The sequence below is a fragment of the Brienomyrus brachyistius genome, chromosome 9 (assembly GCF_023856365.1).
Source record: "Brienomyrus brachyistius isolate T26 chromosome 9, BBRACH_0.4, whole genome shotgun sequence".
Classification (NCBI taxonomy): domain Eukaryota; kingdom Metazoa; phylum Chordata; class Actinopteri; order Osteoglossiformes; family Mormyridae; genus Brienomyrus; species Brienomyrus brachyistius.
Window position 1 is genome coordinate 15,025,715 of NC_064541.1, and position 26,276 is coordinate 15,051,990.

Genomic DNA, 26,276 nt, shown 5'->3' on the forward strand with positions numbered 1-26,276 from the left:
GCTGAAACACACCCAGTCGATTTTCAGCCATCGGAAGCTGTTCATGAGCGTCGCTGGCTGCCTGTCACACTGCTGTGTGCAGTGTGGTCAGACACGGAGCCCACTGGCACTGTCTTACACCACTGAACATATTGAAACTGACCTGCCTGATTGGGCTGTATGAGATCCGTCGCCTCTAGTCATGCCGGTGTGCTTCAGCGGAATATTTCTTTTATAGACAGAAGGGGAAATGGGGGGGGGGGGGGGCGGGTACGCTTTTCTCTTTTTTTGTTGCTTGGTGTAAGTGTGTGTGGGTCATGTATGTCTTAGATTGTTCGGACCAAGTCTTCCCACAATGAGATACAAATGTGTTACTTTGACACTATTTCGGTCCTCTCAAAAACAGAAACAGAAAAATTATGAAAATCTATGGCTGCAATCAAAAAATCTAAAAACGGCAAAGTCTTGTATTCTGTGTAGTTACTTACGGTTAAGGTTAGGGCTGGGTAGGGCCTTAAGGTTGTCATTGTTGGGATCAGGGTTTTGCCCATAGAAATGAATGGACGGTCCCCACAAACTTAGAATGATAAACCTCTGTGTGTGTGTGTGTGTGTGTGTGTGTGTGTGTTCTGACATCCCATGCCTCGTGTTCATGTCTTGCTTTCCTGTGCCCCTGTACATTATCGCTGGGTGACATGACCTCTAACAGATCAGTTCACAGAATGATTTCGTAGAAACGATTAATAAACAGAACGAATAATCAATATACACCAGTTACTTTGTAAGAAGTGAAACTTTCTGAATCAGCTGCTGGATTTAATGTTACAGCAAATACAGCACAAATATTACTGCATCATAAGCCACAATGTGTTTTGGAGACAATATGTGTCCTAGGAAGCGAAAGAAGATCCCAAACCTTATAAAACTAACTTGGAGAATGATTTTCATAGACTTTTTTTTAATGGACTCTTGCAATTGGTTTTAACATTGTTACAAACGTACAGCAACTGCATGTAGATCTCTGAAAAATATCTAAACTGCAGAAACATTTGGATCAAGATATCCAGAAATAAATATCAAAATGTAACACTTGAAAAGCAGAGAGAAAAAAAAAATCAGTAAAGGTTTTGGCCTAACGTTACTTAAATATCAAAGGATTTTTCACATTCATTCAACAGGCAAACAATGGCTGTTCTGTGAAAATTATATAAATTGTTAACACAAATTACAGCTTCTTAAGAAACAATGCTGTCCACTGATGTGTGTGTCTATACTTGGACGTGCTGTTTTTTAAATGATGCCAATTTTAAGGCAACTTTCTTAATTGCAAACATAATATTGTACAGGCAGGTTTTGGGCTGAAATTCTCTCCCAGTTCATAAACACTGAGCTGTATCAGTACTGATCTCTCCTTCCTGTTCGTACACAATACTTGCCACAAGGTTTGATTGTTTACCTGTCTCGTTTAAAAATACACAAAAAAACGATAAATAAAAATCATTGGGTGTGGTTACAAGTATCACTGTTTACATGTATGAGAAGTACTTCCATTGTTAGATTAAAACAAACAGCAATAAAAATTGTAAACATAAATAATTTTTCTCAGGTATATGCTGAAGATGTTTCTTCAATATGAGAAAAAACGTCAGGAAGTTCTAATCAAATTTTGTCAGCTTTCAGAGGAGATATCTTTCTAGCCATTAGGTGGCAGCAGAATCCTAAAACTGCTGGCGGGCGTTGGATTCGATGCGTTTCAGGTGGCAGGAATGGCACAATAAATGCCCATTCAGCGGGTAGCAGCGATGTCCCTCCTCGTCATTCAGCTCCATCTTACAGTCCTGAGACAGAGGGATCAATTTCTTGTAACTTTATCCCAACAAAAGACAAAAAAAGTGTCTAAGTTTATGATTGTTATTAGTTGCAAGTAAGTGTCTCTCCACTGTGTGAAGTAACACCCCCTGTGTTTGACCCCTGTAGGTGCGGTCCTCATTCCCAGTTTCCCCCTCCAAATACTGTATTTTAATCATGGTGGGAATAGAAACAGGGGTGTTCTGGGTGATGTAGTTTTTCTATGACTGTTGACCGGATAAGAAAATGTTAAGAAGATGGTGGCACAGGAGTTAGTGCTCTCGTTCGGCAACTGGAGGGTTGCAGGTTCGAGCCCCATCAAAATGTCTTGCATGGCAGCCTCCGCCACCGGTGTGTGGATGGGTGAATGTGAGGCATGAAATGTAAAGCGCTTTGAGTACTCGTAGGAGTAGAAAAGCGCTATATAAATGCAGTCCATTTACCAAAATGTAATGATTGTTATAAGAAATGTGTGCATACCAAATTTTAAAAGTATTTAAAAGCTTTGTTTGAATTATAACTATGCCCCTTATGCAACTGAGTTAATCGTTTAGTGACATGTTAACCGACAGTGGTATTTCTCAAAGGAATTTCTGACCCAGATTAAATTTAGGTATCTTTGAAAATATAAGATATGATTATGTACGAGCGATCGATGAATTCCAGGATTTATCTGCAGTCTTTTCTGTGCAACATTAAACACTGGCGTCTTAATCCCTCTGTTACTAAAACAGCTGCATTTTTAAGACACGAAAAACAATCACACAGCAAAGCCTGTCACCACGCATGCAGCAGAAAGGTGATGTCAGTGATATCAAATACAGGTTCATCTGAAGCTGTTCGTACAAGCAACATTATTGGAAGCTGCAGTGGGTTTAATGATTTAAGGTTTAAAGGTATATAACTGTAAGAGAGTCATGCTCCGGTGACTGCTCAGCGTCTGACTGACCTTTCATATCCGAATTCAGTTAGAGTGAGTGTGTGTTACATTCTCGCTACAATTGCATCATTATATTGACTGCATAACATAAGACTGCAATTTCATATAGGTTTCATGTTGCGGAAAGTAAAATACACAACCTATGTTTGCAGGTTTACGTGGCGTAAGCAGCAAGGTTTAAGTGCGCGAATGTCTAACTTTCAGGAAAGTGCAGTTCAGCCTCGGCTCTGTGTGCGCAGTCTGTGCATTTCCCCTCTGTTTGCGTAGGAGTCCGTTCAAAACATACACGTGCGTCTTTGTTGTGAGTTTGTGGAGAGTACCGAGTCTTTCAGCTCGGCTGCAGTTTACAGGAACAACATGTGGCGTTGACAAAACTTAAGTCCATTTACGTTGATTTGCGCAGTTCACGTTCTTTGCGATGTTCACGAGCATACCTCGTGCATCTTCAGATATTCACGCGATGGGCGTAACTTGCATAATTCTGTAATTTTCTCGCACCCCCCCCCCTCAAGTCGTTTACTTATCTCACTGTGTTTATTTAACTTCCCTGTAACATAGCGTTTTTAAAAATTCCCTTTTACTATAACTCGGCTCCTCCGCGGTCTCTCTCATTAGTAGTTTCCACAGCTTCAGTTTTTTCCCGCCTGTTGTTGGTGAGTAATATCTGAATTCAACTCTGAGGTCTCGTAAGCAAAAGTTAAACAATTAAGTGCAAAGGTGCCTGTTTCACAAGCAAATATTCAGGAGCCCTGGCAGTGGCAGCAAATTCTATGGTTAAATATTTGAGTCCCTTGGTTCTCATAACTCACTAACGATCAGAGTGCCAATTGAGGACAAATAAAATATGGCCTGCACCAACGGGGGTGCAGTGAACAAAGCTCACTTTCTGAATAGAACAGCATTACTGAATCTTTCCTCACCGTACACAGCAGGGTTTCCGAGCAAGCTTGGCACACCATCAGCCAAGGGTGATTGACAGAACGGGAGACACTCCCAGTGCTGAAAGCCCACATCCACACGGTTGTCCAGGCAAAGGCGGGAGGTGGACCTGGAGAAGCTGGACCAGCGTTCAACACTCACCTCACAGCGGTAGCACTCCACATGGTAGTCCTGGTCCATCGACACGACACGGATGGTCTCATCAGAGCCCTGCAGAGACAGATGGGCACAGGTCGCAAGGTGAGATACAGTAGGTTGATCTCCCTTACTGGGTCCGTTGAAAGTTCTCAACGCGAATGGGCAGGATGCAAAATTCCTACATTTTCTTCCAGACTGTCTCCCCAAAGGACTAAAGCAACTGTATTGAGGCATCCAGTGACCATTTCCATTTTTTAAAATAAGACTGAAGCAACTGGGAGGTAATTAAAGAGTGCTGCTCAAGGGCTCAACAGTGAAATCCACTTGGCTAAACCAAGGATTCGAACCTGCGACCTACCGACCACCAGCCACAGCACCATAACCGGCTGAGCCGCCCACCCCCATTACATTAAACACTGCATTTCATTAAAGTCACCCCAACCCCCCCCCCCCACTACTCCATAGCTTCTCGTCCTGGCAGAATGCACAGCACAGAGGGCCACCTTTGTGTTATCTTCTCCCCCGAGGTTCCCCAAAGCAAACCCATATGCTCACGTCAGTGGATCCATCCTTTGAGAAAAACAGCTCACATAACCTTCCGGCTTTTTTCATATTTGTCCTGTTCCTTCACACCAAACAGCTTCCCCCATTCCCTGTTTGGAGAATTCCTGATGGTTTGTTTCTAATTTGAGAGACTGAGAGGTGGCCATCCTGCTGTTTAAGGACGTTTCTGGAGAATGATTTGGGGGGTGGCAAGGGTGGGGGCAATTTCCCCGGCACCTCAGCCTGCTCTGTTCAGTGGAATGTCCTTTCTCGCCCTGCAGAAATGTTCCTAAACACAGCTATTCCTGCGGGACCCCGGGACCTTCAACAGTGGAAAACACAGCTGAGTGAACGATAGGTGTCTGTAATCTGGTCAAAGTTGCACTATGGAAATCTACGTAAAGAGGTAGCGGTGAGGAGCATGAACAGATACAGTGCGTGACCAATCACATACAGCGTCACCAATCACATGACAAACCACCTCAGGGGTGAAAACCTGAGTACAGCCATGTGATTCCTCAGCACCACACTAGTCTGAAAGTGCCAGTCCTGCCACCATCCCCCAGGTTTTTCCCTGTAAGTTGGAGGACCTCCTTATAGGGCTGGATGTAGATTAACATCATATTCGGGATGAAGGGCTTTGCTCAAGGGCCCAAATGGAGTAGAGTTACTCTGGGCATTCATGGGATTTGAACCAGCAACCTTCCAGTTGCTGGCACAGAGCCCTAGCCTCAGAGCCACCACTCCACTCTATGTAAAGAAATGAGTAAATAACTCCATGGACAAAACTGTGACCATGAAAGGTCTGTGTGTTTAGAAAAACTGGGACCAAAGCAATAAGCATCTGAATAAACACAGTGCTGGTGATTCATAACATTGTTCTCTGCCGCAGCTTAGCTTCAGGTTTTTTTGGCAGGAAATCTAGATAATTGGGAAAAGTGGAAAAGAGTGGAAAAAGACATTTATGACGGATGTGAAACACAAATTAACTCATCATACAAGTCAGTGTTCCCCAATCCGGCTCTTGGGAATTCACAGCTGGTCCACATTTTTGCTCCCTCCGAGCTCCCTGCCAGACAATCCACATATTTGATCCCTGTCAGTTCTGGGAGGGATCAAAAATGTGGACTGTCTGGGGTCCCCGAGTATCCGACTGGGAAACACTGTTCTAGGTTATATTGATTATAACTTTATTGTTAATGACTTCATGTTGTTTTTTTTTTCCCAAATATCCAAGCTTTGATTGAACTGTTGCTTATACAAGACTCAGAATATGCCAGGCGTCAGAAGCGCACCTCCCGCACTGCATTATGGGAGCTTACCTCAGAGGGCAGGATGGGCTGGCTGCAGGCTGCACACTTGGGCGCCAAAACCCTGGAGAACAAACGCGGGGGGGGGGGGGGGGGGGGTGAGGCGAGGAAACAAATGCAGGAGGGTGAAAATGGTCACCCCTGCTTATTTTAAACCCCGTGAATGTGCTCATGACTCACTGTCCTGCGTAGAGAGAGCGGCCCTCCCCCCAACCAGTACTCACCCATAGGTGTGCCGGCGGTATAAACATTCCTACCACTGCGAATCCAGTAGGGTGGTGGGTCTTGACCTTGTCTGACCGAGACCCCCCCCAATGCATCACTGTCCTATGGCCTGAACCCCCAACCCCACCAAACTATAGCAGTGTTGCCAGGAAGTTGTGGGTCGTAGTCATATTACAATGCCCACTCACAGGTCAGTCACATGCTTCATTCACGCTCCTCCATGGCATTCCAGACCTGTGTTGTCTTAACATGGATCCAATTTGGATTAATTGCCAGGGGTAGAAGGAGCCAAACGTTTCAGTCTGAACAAAAGCAGAGGCGCACTGCGAGCAGGAGTACTGCTGGAGGCCACGCACTGCACTCGGCACTGCTAAATATGTCTCTGAGGGCACCGTTCCATACTGCAGCCATGTCATTTAAAGGCGTCGTCCTAATCCTGATTGCTGATTGGTGGATGAACCGATGTGAGTGTCAGCCCCATGGGATCCGCTATGTCGGGTAACTATATCGCACCCATACTGTATCTGTGCTGCCTGCTGCAGTCCTGACAACATCATAAAATGACGTTATTGTACTTTAAGACTACAGCCATGCATGGCTACTGAAACTACGTACATGGAGGTCAGTGTGTTTTTGCATGTAATAGAGGTGACAACATCAGCCCTATGACCATGGATGCTACTGGAAGTATTGGACCCCATGAAAGCTTATCACTCTGGGCCCGCTGTCACTCAGAGGCCCTTGGAATCATCCTAACCGCCCCCCCTTTACGGCATCCCCGCCTATGACAGGTGAGGTTCATCTTTCCCTGAGGCCAGCAAACACATGTGACAACCCCAAGAAGGAGTCAAATCCAGCAGCATTATCAGGACAGTATACTACGCAACACAACACTCACACATGCGGTTTAAATACGGTGTCAGACTTCAGACCCATCACTCATTACAGTGCCACTAATTTCCACGTGTGTGCAGGCTACAGTAGGACAGGCTTTGCTCCCTGCCAAGCTGAAGGTCACCTCCCCGTGAGCTGGTGGGCCTCCCTCACCTGTGGTAATCCCTCACACAGTAGATCTTGTTCTCCGTGTCCACCGTGAAGGGCACACCATCCAGGGTCTCACTGCACACCACGCAGCGGAAACATCCGGGATGATAAGACTTCCCCAGCGCCTGTAGGATCTGCGGGGAGGCCACGGGGTTCAAACGGTCAGAAGGTTATTTGACCTATTAAGAAATAAACACCAACAGGGTGGGTAGGGCCAGGCTGATTCAGGGAGCAGCTACTTTGTACCTGGAGCGATGAACTACAATTCAGATTAGTGTCCCAGAAACAGAATGCATGGAGCAGATGGTCTTACACACAAAAGCAGGATTCCTCAGAATATGTCTTATATGAAGAAAACTCCACAAGAACAGGGTGGAACTGGTCGCAAAAGTTCGCGGAAGTATGACGTCTACTAGGTCAGCCTTTATTGCAACAAAACGAAAGGAACAAATCTTGAGTGCTTTCTTGTTGTTTGTTACCATGTTGCATCCTACTTTATCCCCCCATTCTCTCACAGCTACAGAGGATGTATATATTCACTTGCTCCCAGCTTTTCTCCAGATGTCCCACAGGAAATGCATTTAAGGAGCGCAATCACACTGACAGGACCACAAGATCAGTTTGGTGGAAGCGGGTAAAGGAGAGGAACAGGGACTGAGAGTCTCAAAAGTAGTCTCTGCTTCGTATTTTAAAAACCCACATGAACATTCGAAAATCCTGCAAAATATTTAGCAGCTTCCTAAACAAAAACAAACTGACACAAATCGGTAAGCACAATAAGCATGTTGTTGGCGTGATTTTGGCCATCAGCTCCAAACACACGGTCGGATCAGTGGAGGACTCACCATGTCCATAATTAGATGGCCACACACATTGCATTTATCTGCCGACTGCTGAAAGCCAGAATACTGCAAAGGACAGACAAAGACACAGGTCAGAAACGAAACACTTTCAATAACAAAAGAGTTACACCAAACGATTTCCAAACCAGCAAACGAAAAGAATGACAAAACGTTTTTTAAACAGTATAACGACAGGCGGCATTGTCGTCAAGAAATCGTGAAATGCTCAGGAGACAGTCTAGCCTCAGAGGCAAACGGTCCGTGACGATAAAAAAAACAACAAAAGGAAAATGGATGCTTCACTGGAACGCGAGGGATTCGTCTGCCGTTACTTGGGTTATGATTGTGTGCTCTTGCTCTAGTGGTGAGTTTCGTGAGCTTTGCCTGAAATTTTTACACTCACCAGGAAATCCTCTTCACAGAAAACCTTTCCACAGACATGGTAAAATGCTTTCCCACGCAGCCTTCGACCTAAACAGCACAGACAGACAGAGAGCGAAAACTGAGCATCAGCTACACTGGATCCAAACCAGCACTGATGGTTGAAACTCCTTTAGAACATTTTAATGCAATATCTGTGATTGGCATCTATTCATCTATATCTATGTGCACAAGAGTTCTCTACAGTGTTACATTATTTAACACCCATAGGCTGATGTCATTATACAAACCAGCTATGAAGAAAAATATACTTGGTGTGTAAGTGCCCATTTTGCAGCCAATGGGGAGATTTCAGAAAAAAACCCTGTCTGGGGTGGGGGGGGGGATTTGCTGCTCTGATTTGTCATAAGATTTCAGCGCATTCACAGAACTTTCATTCAGTTTATTGCATTTCATAGCTGGAGTCGATAAAATTATTAAAATGATGAGCGTAGCTACAGCTGCTGCGTAATACTCTTGTGACCGTGATATGTTTGGCTGTTCAATAAAAGATAAGTCTCTGCGCAGAATTTCATTCGAGGAAATTTCTCAGCCCGTGAATCCGGAATGCCTGAGATTCAGAACGATCCAAATGTCCTCATAATCAAGTCTGATGAACGTCTCTATCAGTGCACTCTGAATGGGTCACATTTCTCTTTCTCCAGCGTTTCACGAGTTAAGGACGCTGAACCCAGGGAAGAATCCAAGCTTTATGTGCCGTGGACCCCGGCCAGAGCTGGAACACGGAGGGTCTTCATTTGTGCTCCTCACACTGGACAGATTCAGTGGGGCTCAGTGCCCCACAGGAAGGAGGGACATTCCACACATTTTCAGGCAAGAGGGAGGAGGCACCGTTAACCCTTTCAGAGCCTCCCCAGGATGCACAGTCTCCCTAACCCCGGTCTCTATTTTGGAATTTAAAAGAAGAATCCAGGCATGGGAATAAGTATCTCCACAGCAGATGTTGGAAACAAAAGCAGGTTTTCCTATCAACTTTCCATCCTCTTCTTGTCTTGACCCATAAACTCCAGACACCCAAAATCTGTTCTTTAGATTCGGCTATGAAAATATCCTCCCAAGGTCTTTCCTGCTGCTACCCCCGACCAGAGACAGAGTGTCCTGATTGGGCGTCCTCAGACACTGAAGACCAGGTTAAACTTTCTGGGATTCTGCCGAGATGGAGATTGGATGGAAAGCCCTAAACCTTCACTTTCATAATTGGCGTCACGCATTTGGGAGCCAAGTGGTAGTCTTTGAAGTTCCGGACAGCAGCAGTCGAGCTACAAGAACGTTACAATCGGCTGTGTCAAGTCGAACGTATTTTTCCTCGGTCTTGTGAAAAGTAACAGCTCCTGACACATGCGCACGGGGAGATGCCATCTACTGCTTCCGTTCAGAAGATGATTAGGTTTTAAGGTTCGTTAAGCACGGGGGTCAGAATCCTCTAGAAGATTTTCCCAGCATGTGGAGCCTGTCCCTCCGGCTGGCCAGAGAACATCATTATCTGCTATCCAACCTGTCAGGGGAGATCAGACTGTTCCTCTTGACTACTTGTTTCTGTAATACAGGAGGGGGCCCGAGGGGCACTGAAATCTGCCAGACTTTTCGACCAACTTCCCTGTCTTCGGACAGACGGCCTAATTGAGACGTGTGGATCATTCTCACACTGAATTCTCCCTCGGTCATGTGAAACGGTCAATGAATTTTACCTTATGCCTTCATACTGATTTATCACTTCAAAACAACAGTTAACACCATGTTTACCACTAGTCAACTATGTGATTCACTGGGTGGCAACATTCACTCATTTATTCATCCTTTGTCCACAAACTTGTCTCATGCAGGGCGGCGGGAGGTCTGGCGTCTTTCCCAGGAGCTACGAGTGCAAGGCAGGGAATCGCCAACCCATCGCAATGGATACTCACACACCATTCACACACTCATTAACACCTACGGGCAATCTGGCAACTCCAGTTCAATCCCCTCTGCATGTTTTTGCACTGCGGGGGGAAACTGGAGAACCTAGAGGAAATGCCACGACAACACGGGGTGAACATGCAAACTCCACACGCTTAGAGCGTAGAGAGTAGGGAATCGAAGCCAGTCTCCAGTGGTATCAGGCAACAGTGCCAACCATGGACACGGTTTCTGAGGTGACTTTCAACGAAGCTAGATCTAAACGCCTTGCGGGAAACCCAGTGCCGGCCAGCTGAACAAGTCCCTGCACTGCAGCACAAACCCTCCCAACCCTCTTTCTAAGCCCTATGTGAGAAGATCCTGACTGTAAATACAACGCATGTCAGGCTGGTGTGTAGATGCAGGCCTGTGGAATGAAAACAGCAAATAGTACATGTAGCCCTGGTGGTGAAATTTGAAAGCTGCGGCCTCCTGTTTTCAAAGGTAACAAAGCTTTGTTTCAGCTCTCTGCTCATCACTAGCAGAAAGCAATTCAGTCTCAAATCACACAGCTGAAGCAAATGTCAAGGAGAAGGTAACTGTGGCTGGCATTGGCTACAGACCTGGGTGGGGGGTTTCCACAAAGGAGAATTTAACAGTTAGCTGGATAATTAAGCCAAACGTGAAAACAGAAGGGGAGATGGGTGACATTCATATTGGACTATCCATATATTTGGCTTAAGTTACTGGGCTAATGAAGAAATCCTGCTCCCGAAAACAATTATTAGTTTTCAAGCTATTTTCAGATATACCGAAAATAAACATAAAATAAAATGAAGGCGTGTCTACGTTAAAGCAGCAAATATGTCAGGTTACACCAACAAAAGCTGTGTTGAAGCATTTACTGGGTAGTTCAGTGTCTCCCAACCCAGTCCTCGGGGAACCCCGGACAGTCCACGTTTTTGCTTCCTCTCAGCTCTGTATTTCCTGTAGGTATTCGGTGTTCCTGATTGGCTGGGAGCTGAGAGGAAGCAAAAACGTGGACTGTCCGGGGTTCCCCGAGGACTGGGTTGGGAAACACTGGGGTAGTTTGACACCCTATTCAGGGTTTAAGGCGCAAGCAGAATGGCAATAAAAATGTATTTAAGACACAAGATGTATTAAATCATGCTTTAAGAAAACAAGAGTTTTCATTTTGATAAATATACAAAGGTGCATACCCCCCCCCCCAAAAAAAAATTTTGCTGCATACTGGTTCATTTTGGTAGAAGGTCAAAAGGACGTTAACAGACAGTCTGTTGAGGGTTAGGGTTACCTTTAGATTCAAACTGTTACTGGCACACTGGTGCATGTCCTACGTCTGACTCGCGTGTGACTATTTCTAATAATAGTTACTGGCTTCTTACTGAATCAGTGAATGGAATCAACCAACACAGCCAATCACAGCGTCAGCCTGTTTGCAAGAATCGCCTGATTGGACCGGATTAGGCACCTGAGAATGTCCACGCCCAGCACAAACACAAAGGATCTAACCTGTTGACAGACTCTCAACAATCGCTGGTCTGTGTGACGGCCAAGAGCCCACCTTCAAACCTGTCCTGCCAAACAAAGAGGGCCGCGTCCCCCTTAGGCCAATCAAATCAGTCCACATTGAGTTTGAGGGGTGTGTTGGGTGTCTGCCTCATGTAAACAAGCCACCTCCCTCCCTCCTCCAGTGCCAGTGCGGCTGCTGGCATACAATGGGAATCCTGGCAGGCTCCCAGAATCACAGTCTGCCTGACTCACCGTGACCTCTGGATGGATACCAGAGTCCCAGAAACGCGACTATGGCAGCATAGAAACCAGGCCCACTGAGAGGTCGCAGTTCCTGCCTCACATCAAAAGGACTTACAGCCAGCTGGTCCATGTCATTTTCCGTCCTGCCTCTTCTGGCCGGGACTGGATGAGTTTGTTCTCGATCTGCAGACCAGGGGTTTCCAGAAGAGTCCGTTCACAGTCACTGTATGCTGAGTTTGTTCTCCTTTGCCATGCGAGATTCCCCTGGGTGCTTTGGTCTATTCTTGCAGTTTAAAGGCAAACACTTACGTGCATCACCGTCTCTGAATGGTACGCGAGTGCCTGCCCTGCAATATACTGGCATTCCATCCAGAATCAGCCCCAGCTTTATGCCCTGTGCTACCTGGGACCGGCTCCAAGTCCCCCATTATCCTGCACTGGCTAAGTGGATGGAAGATCAATGTATATGCACTTTCACAAACATGTCAGATACAGTGATCAAGCCGTGCAGCTCAAGGACCAGGCCCACGAAGCGATTCAGCAAAAACACACTCATTCCACCGGCCTGCGCTCGAATGACACTGTCAGGCAACACTAAGCGAAACTCCACACACACACACACACACACACACACACACACGTTCATAAACAGGCGAGCCGGAACCGCTGCCAATAACCCCTGCTTACGCCACACCTGTGCAAACACCAAACTGTTTATGCAATTAGCAGAGCTCATCTATCTGTAAAAGGTCACCGAGGGTCTCAGCGAGCAGCTGCTGCAGAGTAACGGAGCGGCAAGCAGCAGGCGAGACCGAGACAAAGGAGGAGCAGCGTGAAACGTCATGTTAGAGATGAAAATTACAGTGACTTCGTGGAGAGTGCCACCGAGCAGCAGGTGAGCTCAAGCTGGGCTTCTATACAGTGGCTTCCAGCGCTGAAGTTCAGAAGCGAGTGGGCTTTGCCGAGCGTTCCTCAAGCCAGAGAGCAGTTACCGTGCTATTTATATACTGCAACTGTGCCGTACAGCATCATCGCGATGCACCGGCGTCACGCAGCGTGCGTGCATTCTCCATGCATGTTTCAGACAAAACCAGTACATGTCGCTCCATCAGCCCTAAAGGAGTCAAGCAGCTCTGGAAATTAAGTTATTGTGCACTGAGAAGAGGCGGAACACCACCTTAAACTCAAACGACAGGAAATACTTCCAAGTGGAAATGATATGGTCGTTGCGGATTTGTGTTCTGAGCTACGATGGATGGATGGATAAGAAATTTTACCCTTTCCTCTGAGAACTGGAGCATTCTAGGAAACCAGAAGAGTGGATAAATAGGGAAAGGGTTTATGCAGGATAATTACACGCACACACCATATGGCAAAAGATATTTGGGACACCCCTATGAATTAGAGGAATTCCCTAATTAAGCCACGCCTATTGCTGACATAGATACATAATTAAGCACACAGTGACACAAACATTAACAGCAGAATGGGTGGTTGCACAGGAGAGGGTAGTGACTGTCCACTTGGCACCAGCACAACAAGTCAGTTTGCCACATTTCTGTCCTACTAGAGTGTAGCAGCGAATAATGTAATAACTACCAGTAACGTAGTAACATGGCAATAAGATATTCTTCCATTCTCAATGTAATAAAAGTCAATAATTTAATAAACGATCAGTAATGTAATAAGTTACATCACAATAGTAAGTTATTAATGTAACTTATTATAATGTAATAGCCTCTAGTTATTACATTAAGAATAGAAAACTTATTGCCTTATTAGCTTCTACAGAGAGCTGCCCAGGTCAACCGCAAATGAAGAGATTGCAAAGGTCACAACGTCTGGGTGCAAGTTCAGCTGTGAAGTGATCGGCCAAACAAGCTCACAGAAAGGGCCGTGGGAGGTATTCCACAGAGTAAGATTTCTGCATTAGCCAGATAACTTAAGCCAAATGTAAGGATCATCCCATAGGAATGTCACTTACCTGTCTTCCCATTGTTTCGTTTAAGTTATCCAGCTAACTGGGAAATCCTGCTTTGTGATCATTCCCCTGATCACCCAACGTCAACATCCAACTTGAATGCTAGCAAATGCCACCCGTAAGGTTCCAGCATCTAACGGAAAACCTTCCCAGAAAATCAGAGGCTGTCATGGCAACAAAGGGTGGCCAAAATCACATTAACTCCCTTGGTTTCAGAATAATACGTTGATCAAGACGGTGTCCGCATACTTTTGGCCATATATCTGTATTTATTTGACAGTCAGTGGGACTCAATGCCACTTTACATTTGCGTAGGTGTTCAAGAGCATGAGTGTGTCCTTGTGTGATCCTATGTGTGTGTGTGGTCATGGTATACATGTCCCCGCAATGCGATAAAAACCTGTTATTTTTGACATTGTGGGGACCATAAGGAAAAATTCAATTTTATTCAAATCTGTGACTACAATAAAAAAAAAAATCAAAAATGCCAAAAGAGGTTAAGGTTGTCATTGTTGGAATTAGGGTTTTGCCCATAGAAATAAATGGATGGTCCCCACAAAGTACAGCTCTCTCTCTCTCTCTCTCTCGCCCGCCCTCTCGCCCGCCCTCTCGCCCAGGACTCACTGCAGGCGCTGCAGGTGAAGCAGCCGTCGTGGTAGAGGTTGCCCATGGCTTGGCAGGCTTGGCTGGCTCCGTACACTGCCTTCTTACACTTCATACAGTTTCCTGTGAGAAGATAACACACCTATGAGACACGCAAGTTAGGAGCACAATGTGCAAAGTACAGACTGAATGCAGCGAACACACAAGTTCAGACTGAGCTGGGAGGGCCTAGGACGGGTCTGTCAGGTACCGACAGGTGTGCTAGGGCCGCCCTCACTCCCGATTCTGACATCATCAGTGCAGTGATATACAGTTCTGTGCAAAAGTCTTAGGCCACTAAAGAAAACGTTAAAATGAGCTTCATGTCGGTGAAAGACTATGATTTTACGTGTAAAAGTGTATCAGCTGAGACAACTCAATCTCTCCTGAAGTCACCTCAATATTTGCAGCAACCAGTCAATATGCCCATTGTATTTTCTGACTTTGACATGTCTGGCTAATCAATGCCTTAAGTTAATTTGTTAAATAACAGAATAATTATCTCAGCTGGTGGTGAAATTCTAACAAATGCATGGAATGGCTGGGCCGCTCCTGAGGAGAGGAATGGGAACTGAAGCGGCGTCCATCCAGCCATCCAACGAGACATCAGTAACTTTCTGGGATTCTTGTTAATTCGCGTATATTCTTATTCTTAAATTGTGTTTTCTGAGCAAATACACACTCACTACCCAAACAAATTTTCCTTCACTGCCTTTTGCGCAGTACTGTATTCACCACTTATACTAATGCTGAGTTTAATCGAAGTAAAAGAATGTGAAATTGTACACATTTCAAACTGTCTTCTATCAAAAATGTCATACAAGACATAGCTGATGCGCACACAGACATGGCCAAAACAGGAAATGAATTCGATATCCTTTCCATTCAAGCATTTGAGAGCTTTTGTCCTTCGAACACAGTTAACAATCTCAATCAGCTCTCAAAAATCACGACCAAAACTTTAAATTCCAGCTCCAGTCCGGGACTCTTTACCTGCCTCTTAGTTTTCTATTTGTCTGACAGGGGCTGCAGTCTAAGCCACGTCATACCTGCTATCTGACAGCACAGCCATTACTTTCACTAGACGTTTGAGGACCGAAATGACAGATTAAACAGGGGTAGAGAAGTCAAGTAATGGTGGGAAAGAATGCGTCTGCCACTCTGTTATCATCATGGAGGGAAATATAACGGCCTTTGTTTGTTTGTCTTGGTCCCACAGCTGAGAAGTTACGAGCCGTTTCATGTGTACTGTAATCAAACTGTCAAGCGTTCCCAGCACCGCACCCACACAGAGCGGGGTAACCCAACACCCCTTAATACACTCGGAGGATGGCAGGCTGCGCTACACAGTATCCACACTAAGGACAGTGACATCAGGTGCGTCACGAAGACGCCTCATCGCTCAAGCCACACCCCTGTCTGAGAACCACCTCCTCTTCACTCAGACTCCAGAGCTCACCTCCGTACCATGTGCCCATCCCTCCAAGCCCCTGTCCGCCCTCTCTCTCTCCCCCCTGTCTTACGCAGGGCTGGCTCTACCTCACTTAGGAGGCCCCCCCCCACCTGATGATCATCTCACGTTCTCCACAATGCTGGTAATTCTGGGCCCCAGGCAGCTGTACGTTCCGCCTACAGCTAGAACCGACCCTGATCTTACACCACAGTGCGACAAACTCGCAACAGACCCTCATCACAGACACATTATCCCAGCGCTGATCAGTCAGCCGTTTCAAGCACAAATCACACGTCTTTCAGAGTCTCCAGGTGCTTCTCAGAGACAATTTCACCTTTATTTCTATTGTGAATTACAGTACAGCAAATTATTCATTATGTGTATCAGGATATGAAAATAAAATACTACAGCTGGAATTTCAAGGGCATTTTATAAAACTGAGATTAGCTGTAGAATCTATGTATAAATAACAGGTGATTAAGATTCTAGACATGAACCAAAAATTAAGTTTCAGAATGAAATTCTTAAGAGAAAATATCCTTTTCACGTTCAGGATATCAAAGGCTAGCACTTTGTTAGCGTTAGGTGAGCTGACAAAGCTAAAGCCAGTCCTGGCTCACGCTCAACATCCCTGGGATCAATAAAGTTTATCAGCATATTGCTGTTGTCCAACAAAACCCACTTATGTGCACTTTTTGACAATTGCGACTTGTTACTGTAGATGGAAGACGCCCGTTCTCCTCTGACTTCTCATAGCATTTGACATCTAACTGACCGATGAAGAGATGTTTTGTAAACTGATCTACTTAATGGAGTATTTGTGTAGTAGTTTGTATTCATGATGAGCTTATACATGGATTGCTTTGTATCACTAATTCTAACAGCTTAAAGTGGATAGCTCGTTAAATGACATTGTTAATTGCGATTATGAAGCGGGATTAGTTTGTATCTTGCTGACTCTGACATTTGCCTCACTGACAACAAATCACCACAAGTCCGTTTAGAACATTAAACCGCTGACTGACGGCTGTGTAAAGGCAGGTTTCTCATTGCGGTACCAAGGATGGATCATATCATGAAGTAATGAACCTTTGGAGATGCGTGTTTATCTTTAGACAAGGAAGACATACAGAGCGACGGGCGTCTGGGATCAGGGCCTTCTTCCGTTCCCATGCGCAGGATGTGCCCTGACGGACAGCCAGGTCAGTCTGCACCAAAGCCCAGCAAGATCACGCCTCCCCATCAGAACCCGGACACCAGAACATCCAAAGTCACTGCTAATCGGGAGACGTTACTGAGCACTATTTATTTATAAGCTTCTCCTGAGTCATGGTGTCATAGCACACACTGGGGGAGATGTGGGACCTGACCCAACGCCACCAGTTCACCTATTTTAAGTAGCCATAAATCCAGCTGGAATAACCCAACAGGAATTCTTGGACGTCTTTGATAGCCTGAGTGTGGCTCTTCCCAGGCTCCCATTTATAGTGCTGCATTATGGAGCGCTGATCTCCATGCGAGGGTCCTTACGGGGCTGTGAGTAAACACACTGAAGATGGCGTCTAAAAACCAGGCCCCTGGGTAAGCAAAGCAAGGTGACCACGGACATGACCCAGGGACAAAGATGGCACTCCATACCACCGCAGAAGCAGCATCATCAAGCTCGCACTTCCTGAGGGCACCGGCACCCGACCAACAAAGGCTCAGCTAAATCGACTTAGAGTGTCAAAGTTCTTTCCCAGCACTGCTGACTGACCCCCCCCCCCCGACATACCAGACCAGTCTACCACCAGCAGAGTAGCCCCCCAGAGGGTCAGGCTCCTGTGTCCCATGGGTCAATTTGAATAAGTGTAGCATTTTCATCCCTTTGGAATTCAAAGCAGATGCCTCTGCAGAAGCTGGCCGGAATGTTCCAGAACACATTGTTACACACTATGCAGGGATAAGCCAGCTTTCTACCAGACTGGGCTCTTTTATACTCCCCTCCTCTGAAACTTCCTAGGTTGTGGAAATGCCCCGAAACTACATGAAACTTTAAAAAAAAAAAAAAAAAAAAAAAAAAGCTCAGCTACAAGCCTTTCATGGTAAAAAAAAAAAAAAAAAAAGTCAGACAAAGGGGGCGACTTCTGGCTGAAATTCCGTTCTCTAAATACCAGCAGCTCTACGTATGGAAGTGAACTGCTGCCGTTTCGGGCACCGAGAGGGCAGACAGACAGCCGACAAATCCTCACGCCCGCTGCCAAAGGTCTCCTGCCCCCAGATCAGAGCCAGACCCCACAAACTTTTTAATCACGTCGCCACACTTGCCGTTCCGCGTCAAGCCAAGAATGCGGGCACAGTCCAGAGAAAAAGGTCCGACATTCCTCCAGCACTTCACCATGGCAACCCACAGCACTGTGACATAACATGTTAAATGTGGGGGGGAAATCAGCATAAGAGCAAATAGCCCCCCATCAGCTGCCTTCTAACGCTGATGCGGTGACGATGATGCAAATGACGAGAGCTAAATGGTAAGGATGAGCAGGACTCGACATCTCCGCCTCACCCCTCCAGAAAGAACGACTACCGAGGAAACTCGCAAAAAATTTTGGCAACAGTGAACAGTAATTCTTAAGACAATTTTAGTAAGAATCCTTACTTTATCAGGCATTTTAATCCAAAGCAACAGATATCTTTGAGACAACTGAGGTCGAGGGCCTTGCTCAAAGGCTCTACAGCGAAATCACTCAGCTAACCAGGGGACTTGAACCAACAACCTTTGAATCACAGTTCTAACCCACAGAGCCAAACATGCATGTTTTCAGTCATCATGATTCTAATGGACAGATACTCACTAGCTACACAAAAGTTAATATCTTTATGTTTTGAGAACTTTTTTTGGACTACATCAGCGGTGGAAATTTCAGGTACAGGAAGTACAAACCAAAATTTTGTTACAACCAACCAGTTGAGTCTCTGTGATCATGACTCTTTATATGCAACTACTTGGATGAAACAAAGTCTTGGTCTGGATTTTTTCTTTCGGGACCAGACTAAGTTCGATAGTGATTTATGTTCACTACACAAATGCCAATGGTGCAGGATTTTGTACTTGTACAGCATACAAACACAGTATACAGGCAAGAGTCACTGAGTTTATCATCAACTTCTTGTCTGCGTCTCCTTTCACAATGGATGACTCATTATCAGACACAAGTGGGGTGCGACATACCATCTGCCTGGTGGGAGAATTCAGAAAGGTGTCAGCCAGCACACACACACACACACACACACACACACACACGCCACAGTTAATCCTGTCTCCCTATTTAACTCTGCCCCTGTGACTTTCCTTGCCTTTATGCGCTTTCTGGAACATGCCAGTGACTGGGGACTTTCCCCAGTCTAAAGGCGCTCCATAACAGTTCTGACATCACAGCAGGAAGTTGTTTTATGAGATGACTAGAAATCCCAAGCGCAACGTTAAAAACGGAGGGAAAATTCTGCTGCTCCACCCGCCTGCCCCTCAGGAAGCTGTACGTCTGATTTGGCGGTTTGCTCTACTACCATTACACATGGGCTTCCCAAGACACCAGGGACACCAATAGGAGTCCCACGCCCAAAGAGAAAATTCCATTTTAATAGCTTTTTTTTTTTTGTTGCATATTTCTAAATCTATTCACAAAGTTTTACATTTCTCTGTATTTAGTTACAATTACCATCTTAAGCAGAAGCACCACTAGAGATTTTTGTAAGGGGAGGTCTTTGCTTTTAGTAGGGGTGTTTGAATGGGAACACACTATTTACACTAATTAGGGGGGTGGGTATACAACATTTTAGGGGGCTAAAGCCCCCCGAAAACAGCCCTAAGGACACCCCTGGTCTTAACTACGCCTTTCCATATTTAGCAGGGCTTGACAAGTACAGAAGCAGAGCCTCTGCAGGGAGCATAATCTGACACTCCAGTCTTAGAATGTTAGGATGCAAAAATATGCTACGGAAATGATTCAGTACACTGAAGAGATAGAATTAGAGGAACGGTCACAGCGAGACTGGATGAGATAAGAGTGGAGATCATTTCAGTGATTCCTTCTCGGGTAACTTTCATCTGTATCACAGTGGGTGGGATGGTTTGAGAATGCGAGGAGCTTCCTGCCAGGTGCCGCGGGGCTGATCCTCTAAGGTGTGCGACTGAGGCATCCGTTCAGCCGGCCCAGCAGGTCACGTAAAACGGCAGCACAAAGGGCCCGTTATTGGGCAACGGGCAGCGACATGAGCGGTGGGGTTACGGAAGGAGCTGGTTTAAATATCCGATAAATTTCCCAGAAGCAGTCAGCGATACCCGAACTAAACCGAATCAGCTGACTTGTGGGAGTGTGGAAAGAGAACAAGAGGACAATCAGAGACACACACACACACACACACACGCAGAGCGGACCTGGCAGGAAGCTTCCTGAAGCTCACGCTCCCACACACACGCTAAGAAGCACACTCAGATCGTCAGGGGAAAAAAAAAAGGGTAAATGAAAAAAAAAAAGTGCAGCTTTAAGGGAGAGAAGCAGGTAAAATCCAATAATCAGGGCGTGCTAAGGAACCTTGAGACAGCAGTTAAAGAAATCAAGAAGGACGAGGTTCTCCTCACCGAAGTAATCAGCCTTTGGCTGGGCGTCCATCTCCTTTCCCAGCTGCTTCGTAAGAGCTTCTAATTTTATTTCAGCAGCTGAGGGTCCTTGCTCTGGCTGTAAATGGATAGTCTGACAGTGCAGAGGGTTCAGTCTGGTGGGGGTGGAAGGCTCCTGTTTAGACACCGGAGTTGAGGGGAGCGGAGAGCCATCTGCGTCCTGGTTGAGGGCCACTGTTATGGATCCCTGGCTGTCAGTATTCGGACCCTGAGAAGGGCTCCAGGTGGACCCATGGGTGAGGGAATTGCTCTGGTCCAGATAGGCTGGATCACCACTTGGGATCTTGGAGTGAAGTATCTCAGATGGTACTGGAATCCTCACGGCTGATTGGTGAGGTACACAAGATGATGCAAGACCTCCATGAAGCCCATTCTGAGCAGGGTTCCCTTTGGAAGGCCTGGCACCAGAACTGACCTGTGCCATAATCTGCCGAGAAGATGGAGAGTTTGAGTCTGCGGTGTCGCTGAAGGGACTTCTCGGGGGGTGGGACGTGGGTGAGGGGCGCCCCACACCGTGGGCATCCCCAGCACGGACCCAGGAGACCTCGGGAGAAGCACTCGCTGTTGGGGCACCCAGGGGAGGGAAGTCACAGGGGGACTCCAGGTTGCCTGCCTGGGTCTGGCCGAATACAAGGGATGCTGGTGGATGGAGCCCTGGTGATGGGCAGCTGTTGGGAGTGAGAGGGGGTCTAGGGGGCTGTGGGGCCGGCTTATACTGTGCAGCTGGTTCTTGCCCTTGCTGGACCTCTGTGTATGCCGGGATCACAGCTGGGCTATGACCCCCTTGGATGGGATGACCCCCTTGGATGGGATGACCCCAGCCAGCTGCAGGACTGCTTGGAGGGTTACCATGTAGGGACAGGGACACTGGGTGGTAGGAAGATGTTCCAGGAGCCAAGGTATGGAAAGAATGTGGATCCAGAATCTCCTTATAATCATCATTATTATTTCCATAGCTGTATCCTCTATTCCCCGGACCTTCCTGGTGAGCGGTGCGATGCTGTTTTTGTCCCTCAGAAGAGACAACCTGGTTGGCAGTGACAGCACCAGGCGTTGGCCCAGACAGAATAGGAGGTTTGGCAGCTGCCTCGTTTGCAGGTCTGTAGCTATTGAGTGGTGGCCGATCCTTGGTGTAGAATGCATTATCCGGTGTTCGACCGTGCCCACTGAGGCCGTCAGTCAGCTTCGCCGCCAAATTGTTTTTTGCCAATTCCTCCTGGTGCTTCTGCATATGGATTTTGGACATTTTTGAAGCAAATACCCTCCTAGTTTCTTCAAAGTCAGGATTGTTCCCCGCATCTCGCTTCATTCTGAACAGTCCATCCTTGGACGCTTCGTACATATTGAGATCTTCGATAAATTTGCTGGCTTCCAGTCCGAGATCATCATATTTATCCATTTTGAAAACGCAGCCGAAAACAAAATGTTAAAATTTTAAATGCCGGTATGTTCTTGAACGCGTCCAATGCTGGCGCATGAAAGCGTCGTTAAAAATATACAAATCGGATACAATATAAACTACCTTTTGCACAAATGTGACAAACCCGCGTTAATATAAATTCAAAGACTCAAAGGAAACACTTTTGCCCTGAAAATAGGAATACGACGTAAAGATCTGATAAAAGTTCATACAAAACGGGCATCGATCCAAAAACTCCAAAACTCGCGGAAATATTCATACATTCACACAAGCATCTGTTCGGAATCCAAAGTTACTCCGGCTGAAAAGGTCCCGCGGCCGCTCACTGCATAATCCGTCCCGAAGACGCCAGATCCAACTTGATCGAGATTTTTCTCCGCTCACTTACTCCACTTCACAGCCACGGCTCAGAAATGTCCATAACAGGATGCTTTCTGACACCGAAGTGATGTGGGATCTGACCTGTTCGGCACCTTTTCCTCCAAACTCCAACTATGGCGCTGGACGCGGAAGACGCAAACTAACCCTTTAACTTTGTTTCCAGCGCCTGACCGCCGAGCTTCTGCCGAAACGTGCTGCGGACTTTCCTTCCACAAACCGCTGCGGTGTTTTAATGCAAATAGCGATAAATTGCGGCAAATCAGCCTGCACTGGAAAGCATACGCTGGGGATTTTTTTCATGAGTGAATAAATAGGCGAGGATGAGTCCGAGGCGGTCGACTTGCATTTAAAGGTACAGGAAGGTTTTAGGATCGTACAGCGTGGTGAATTACTGAGTCATGTGGGCCGTATGGGGGCAAGCGCTGCTTCCACTGCCATCTGCCGAACTCCCAGTTAAAGCGTAGCCACCGGTTCAATATACCCCAGTTACCCCAGCGAATGTGTTCTAAGGCACCAATGCTACGCTGTATTTTTCATAACTTATTTTAGTAACATGGAATTTTTTAAGGCGTGTTTTTGAGCAAAACCGCTCGTTTTGAGCCGTACAAACACGTCTTTATATAGAAAGTGTTGCTGAAAAACTATATGCGTCTCGCGTGCCTCTGATATTCTGCCTGTGTATTTTTATTCCTAACCACGCAGAGGAAGTTCACAATGCCGATTACAAGAATAACCCTGACAAACATTGTACTATCTTGTTGTTGAGCCCTTCGAAACTTTTCCTTATAACGATTTCACAGCTGTCACCTACTCTTGAGCAGACAGGCGCGAACTATTCCTGATATTTGGTTTGACTGGAAAACATTGATACGACTTAAATGAAAAATAAAAGTGTGGTATCGGGTAAAACGGATTCTTTAAGGAAACGTGGTGGCTCGGTGGGCTACATTGTGACTTCACTGCACAAAGAATAGGCTTTTGTGTGAATATTAACAAGCTGCTCATATAAATAATTCAAAAACACAAGTACATTTTGAGTAGGCCTTCTATTAAATATGGTTGTTACCAATGGCTATAAACTGAGAAATAATTTTGATCTGAGTCATTTTTCAAGAAGTTTTCTGAGAAGTTATATTTTCCTGTGCGGTGTTATAAAAGTACATTTATGTAATGCTATTGACATAAAGAAATTGGATGGAAAGAGAAAAAATATACAAAAACGATAATGTTCCCCCCCCCCAAAAATTTTTTGGCACTCAATCCATTGGCCCTGGTGCAAAGTTAGCAAAGCTCTCAAATTTCCAGCAGTTGTTTAGCGAGCGCAAACGAACCTAGGGCGAGAATTTACTCACAGAGCAGTGTGATACTGCTGACCGCTGTACGGAAACCAATGAGAGGACAGCAAGGTATCTCCTCTTCCTGGTTACGAGTGCCCAGAAATGGAGGCACAGCTCAGCCTGCAGGCACAAACACAACGATAGACTGTAGCCATCTCCTCAGCCCGGTGGGTGGACAGAATGCTTCTGTGACAACATTATTCCCAACATGTTGTTCCAAAAATGGTTAGTTCAGTGGTAAAAAAAAAAGCAAGTATAAAGAATGGGACTTCATACATGCAGTTGCCCTTGTATCTACACCCAGGGAACTGGGAAGACCTGGAAGTCCATAACTAGGTCTGAATACTGTCACACACCATTTAGTGATATTGGTCATGCCTGACCACAAGTTGTCAGTAACGGCTATGCTTGCTACACAGGTGACTTGTGCTGTTTTTTTAGTGAGTTTCCTCACTAACATGAACTGTGAGTGGGGGCGTGGGGGCGGGGGTGAGAGCATGGCTGCATCCAACAGAGGTGGAAAGTTCCGGTCCAGAAAGTACAAATCCAGACCAAGGTTTTCTTTCAGCCAGTTGAGCATAAAAAGTCACCGAGATCAGAGGTTGGCTGAAACAAAACCTTGGTCTGGATTTGTACTTTATGGACCTGGACTTTCCACCTCTAGCATCCAACTACCACTTATGCCAGTGCTGGGGGAGACAGTGGACTAAAAACTACAGGGATGGTGAGGAATCTACACATTCAAATGCAGGACTGTATCTGGTATAGACTGACCCATAAAATCAGTCAATATTGGGCAAAAGTACAGGGTGGAGTTCAAATCCTGAACTGCGGCACATGAGCTATTTCTCAATCACACATTTTTAACAATTACAACATAAAATTTTGTAAAAAAAAATAAAATAAAAAAGTGCTGACTGCACTGTTCAAGGACCCAATGGTGAAATCTCTCTTCTGTTCTATGGATTTGAACCAGTAACCTTCTGATCACAGGCAGTGCCCTAACCTACTAAGCCACATATCACCCCCTGGTTAATCATACTTCTGAATAACCTACATGTTAAACAAGACGCTCCCTACCCACCTATAGGATGATAAGAGGACAGCAAGGGTCTGGAGAATGGGTCCAGATGTTGGTACAATCCAGTGGAGTGACACATCTGTCTGGGGCACTGCCGCCAGCAGCTGGAACACCACACCATAATCACTCTACTGTTGCAGACTTCCTTCATGAAGACATTTTTGTACACGGTAACCCCCCCAATGAATCAGGGGGGCTCACAATCAGAACCAGCTAATACCACCTCCCCAATAATATTATCCTCCTCAATGGGTGGAAACCTAACCCCCCCCCCCCCCCCCCAAACGTTCAAACCAAAGTTGCCTAAATTTGTTGCTTCTACATTCTATAAGCACCATTTGTGCACGTTTTACACTGAACGTATAAACAACTGGCCCAAGAGACTCAGTCAAAGCCATGAATTAGAAATCGGGAATAAAACAGAAAGCTTCATACCAGCTGGAGTGATTTGGAAGGAGGGAGATCCACGTGACCCAGAGATATTCCAGCACCACTAATTTCAAATACATGTGAATAAATCATGCAATAAACACCCAGAACTGGGAGCCGTATAGCAGAAGGGTTAGTATGCATGTGAAAAATACTGTGTGTGCGGATGTGTATGTGGACACAGCATGTAGGTGAATTAGGGCACCGCAGTGCAGAGTGATACCCTGAACTCTGAGTACCGTTCCACTGTTTAATAAAACAGAAATGACCGAAAACCATCATGGCAGCAGAAGGACTATGGTTATACTGGGGAGTACTGGTGGTTTTCTACCCTGCTTCTAAAAACAATCCCATATTTTTGGTCTCTTTTATTAGATATCAGTCATCCAGCTCGCCTCAGATGAGGGTTAGCTGGCTACCGCAGACAGTTTGTAAATACATCATACATACACGCCCGCATCATCTTCAGCAGTAACTTAAAACTACAGCTTCGGTGATTGACAGCTGGCTTCATCAATCAGCAGCGAGCCAGTCAGCGGACTGGTCAGTCCTCCACCAGGAAATTAACGAGCGCTGTCCTGGGGGAGAGGATGGCCTTCTTAATGGTACGGGTGGAAAGATGCTGAAGGCCCAGTGGGCTGTCCAGGACCAGCCGCCGCACCTCATCCACATCCTGGGCCACTTTCCTGGGCATGCTCACCACCCCACAGGCCTTGTTGTTGATCTGTGAGGACAAATATTTGATTTTTGAGAACTCTTCCATCAGAATGCTGCACTTTGGTCAATGGGCCCATCCTGTCATACATATAAACATCCATACCTGTACATTCATATTGTATTTATCTGCTCTAATCTGCGTGCTATTTATTATCATAATGCTGAATATTATCAACTTTTGTAAACTCCCTATCTGCACTATTGTTTAATCGCCCTACTTTGTCACTGCTGTTATGGGACTTTGGACTTGGCAGTGTAATGTCACTGAAGTCACT

At 45.9% G+C, this 26,276-nt stretch overlaps 2 protein-coding genes across 5 annotated transcripts in view; both read right to left on the reverse strand.

The window, feature by feature from the left end:
* Positions 1-753: 753 nt before the first annotated feature.
* limd1a (LIM domains containing 1a) lies at positions 754-25,080 on the reverse strand. Of its 2 annotated transcripts, XM_049025065.1 has the most exons (9): positions 24,859-25,080; positions 23,790-23,894; positions 14,506-14,607; positions 8,212-8,279; positions 7,812-7,874; positions 6,970-7,100; positions 5,710-5,761; positions 3,848-3,916; positions 754-1,817 (listed from the first exon to the last, which is right to left on the reverse strand). In XM_049025065.1, the coding sequence occupies exons 3-9, from the start codon at positions 14,597-14,599 to the stop codon at positions 1,698-1,700; spliced, it is 597 nt and encodes a 198-aa protein (XP_048881022.1). In that variant the 5' UTR covers positions 14,600-14,607; positions 23,790-23,894; positions 24,859-25,080; the 3' UTR covers positions 754-1,697. The 2 variants fall into 2 exon arrangements, with proteins under 2 accessions (XP_048881022.1, XP_048881021.1); XM_049025064.1 differs by lacking the exons at positions 23,790-23,894; positions 24,859-25,080 and adding an exon at positions 20,598-23,028.
* Positions 25,081-25,637: 557 nt separating this feature from the next.
* Positions 25,638-26,276, reverse strand: part of lars2 (leucyl-tRNA synthetase 2, mitochondrial) — a 30,514-nt gene continuing 29,875 nt past the window's right edge. For 2 of the 3 annotated variants that reach the window (XM_049025062.1, XM_049025063.1), the window contains exon 21: positions 25,638-26,008. In XM_049025062.1, coding sequence (XP_048881019.1) covers positions 25,829-26,008 — 180 coding nt within the window. In that variant the 3' untranslated portion in view covers positions 25,638-25,828. The remainder of the gene's footprint in view (positions 26,009-26,276) is intronic. The other variant, XR_007399637.1, reaches the window with a different exon arrangement.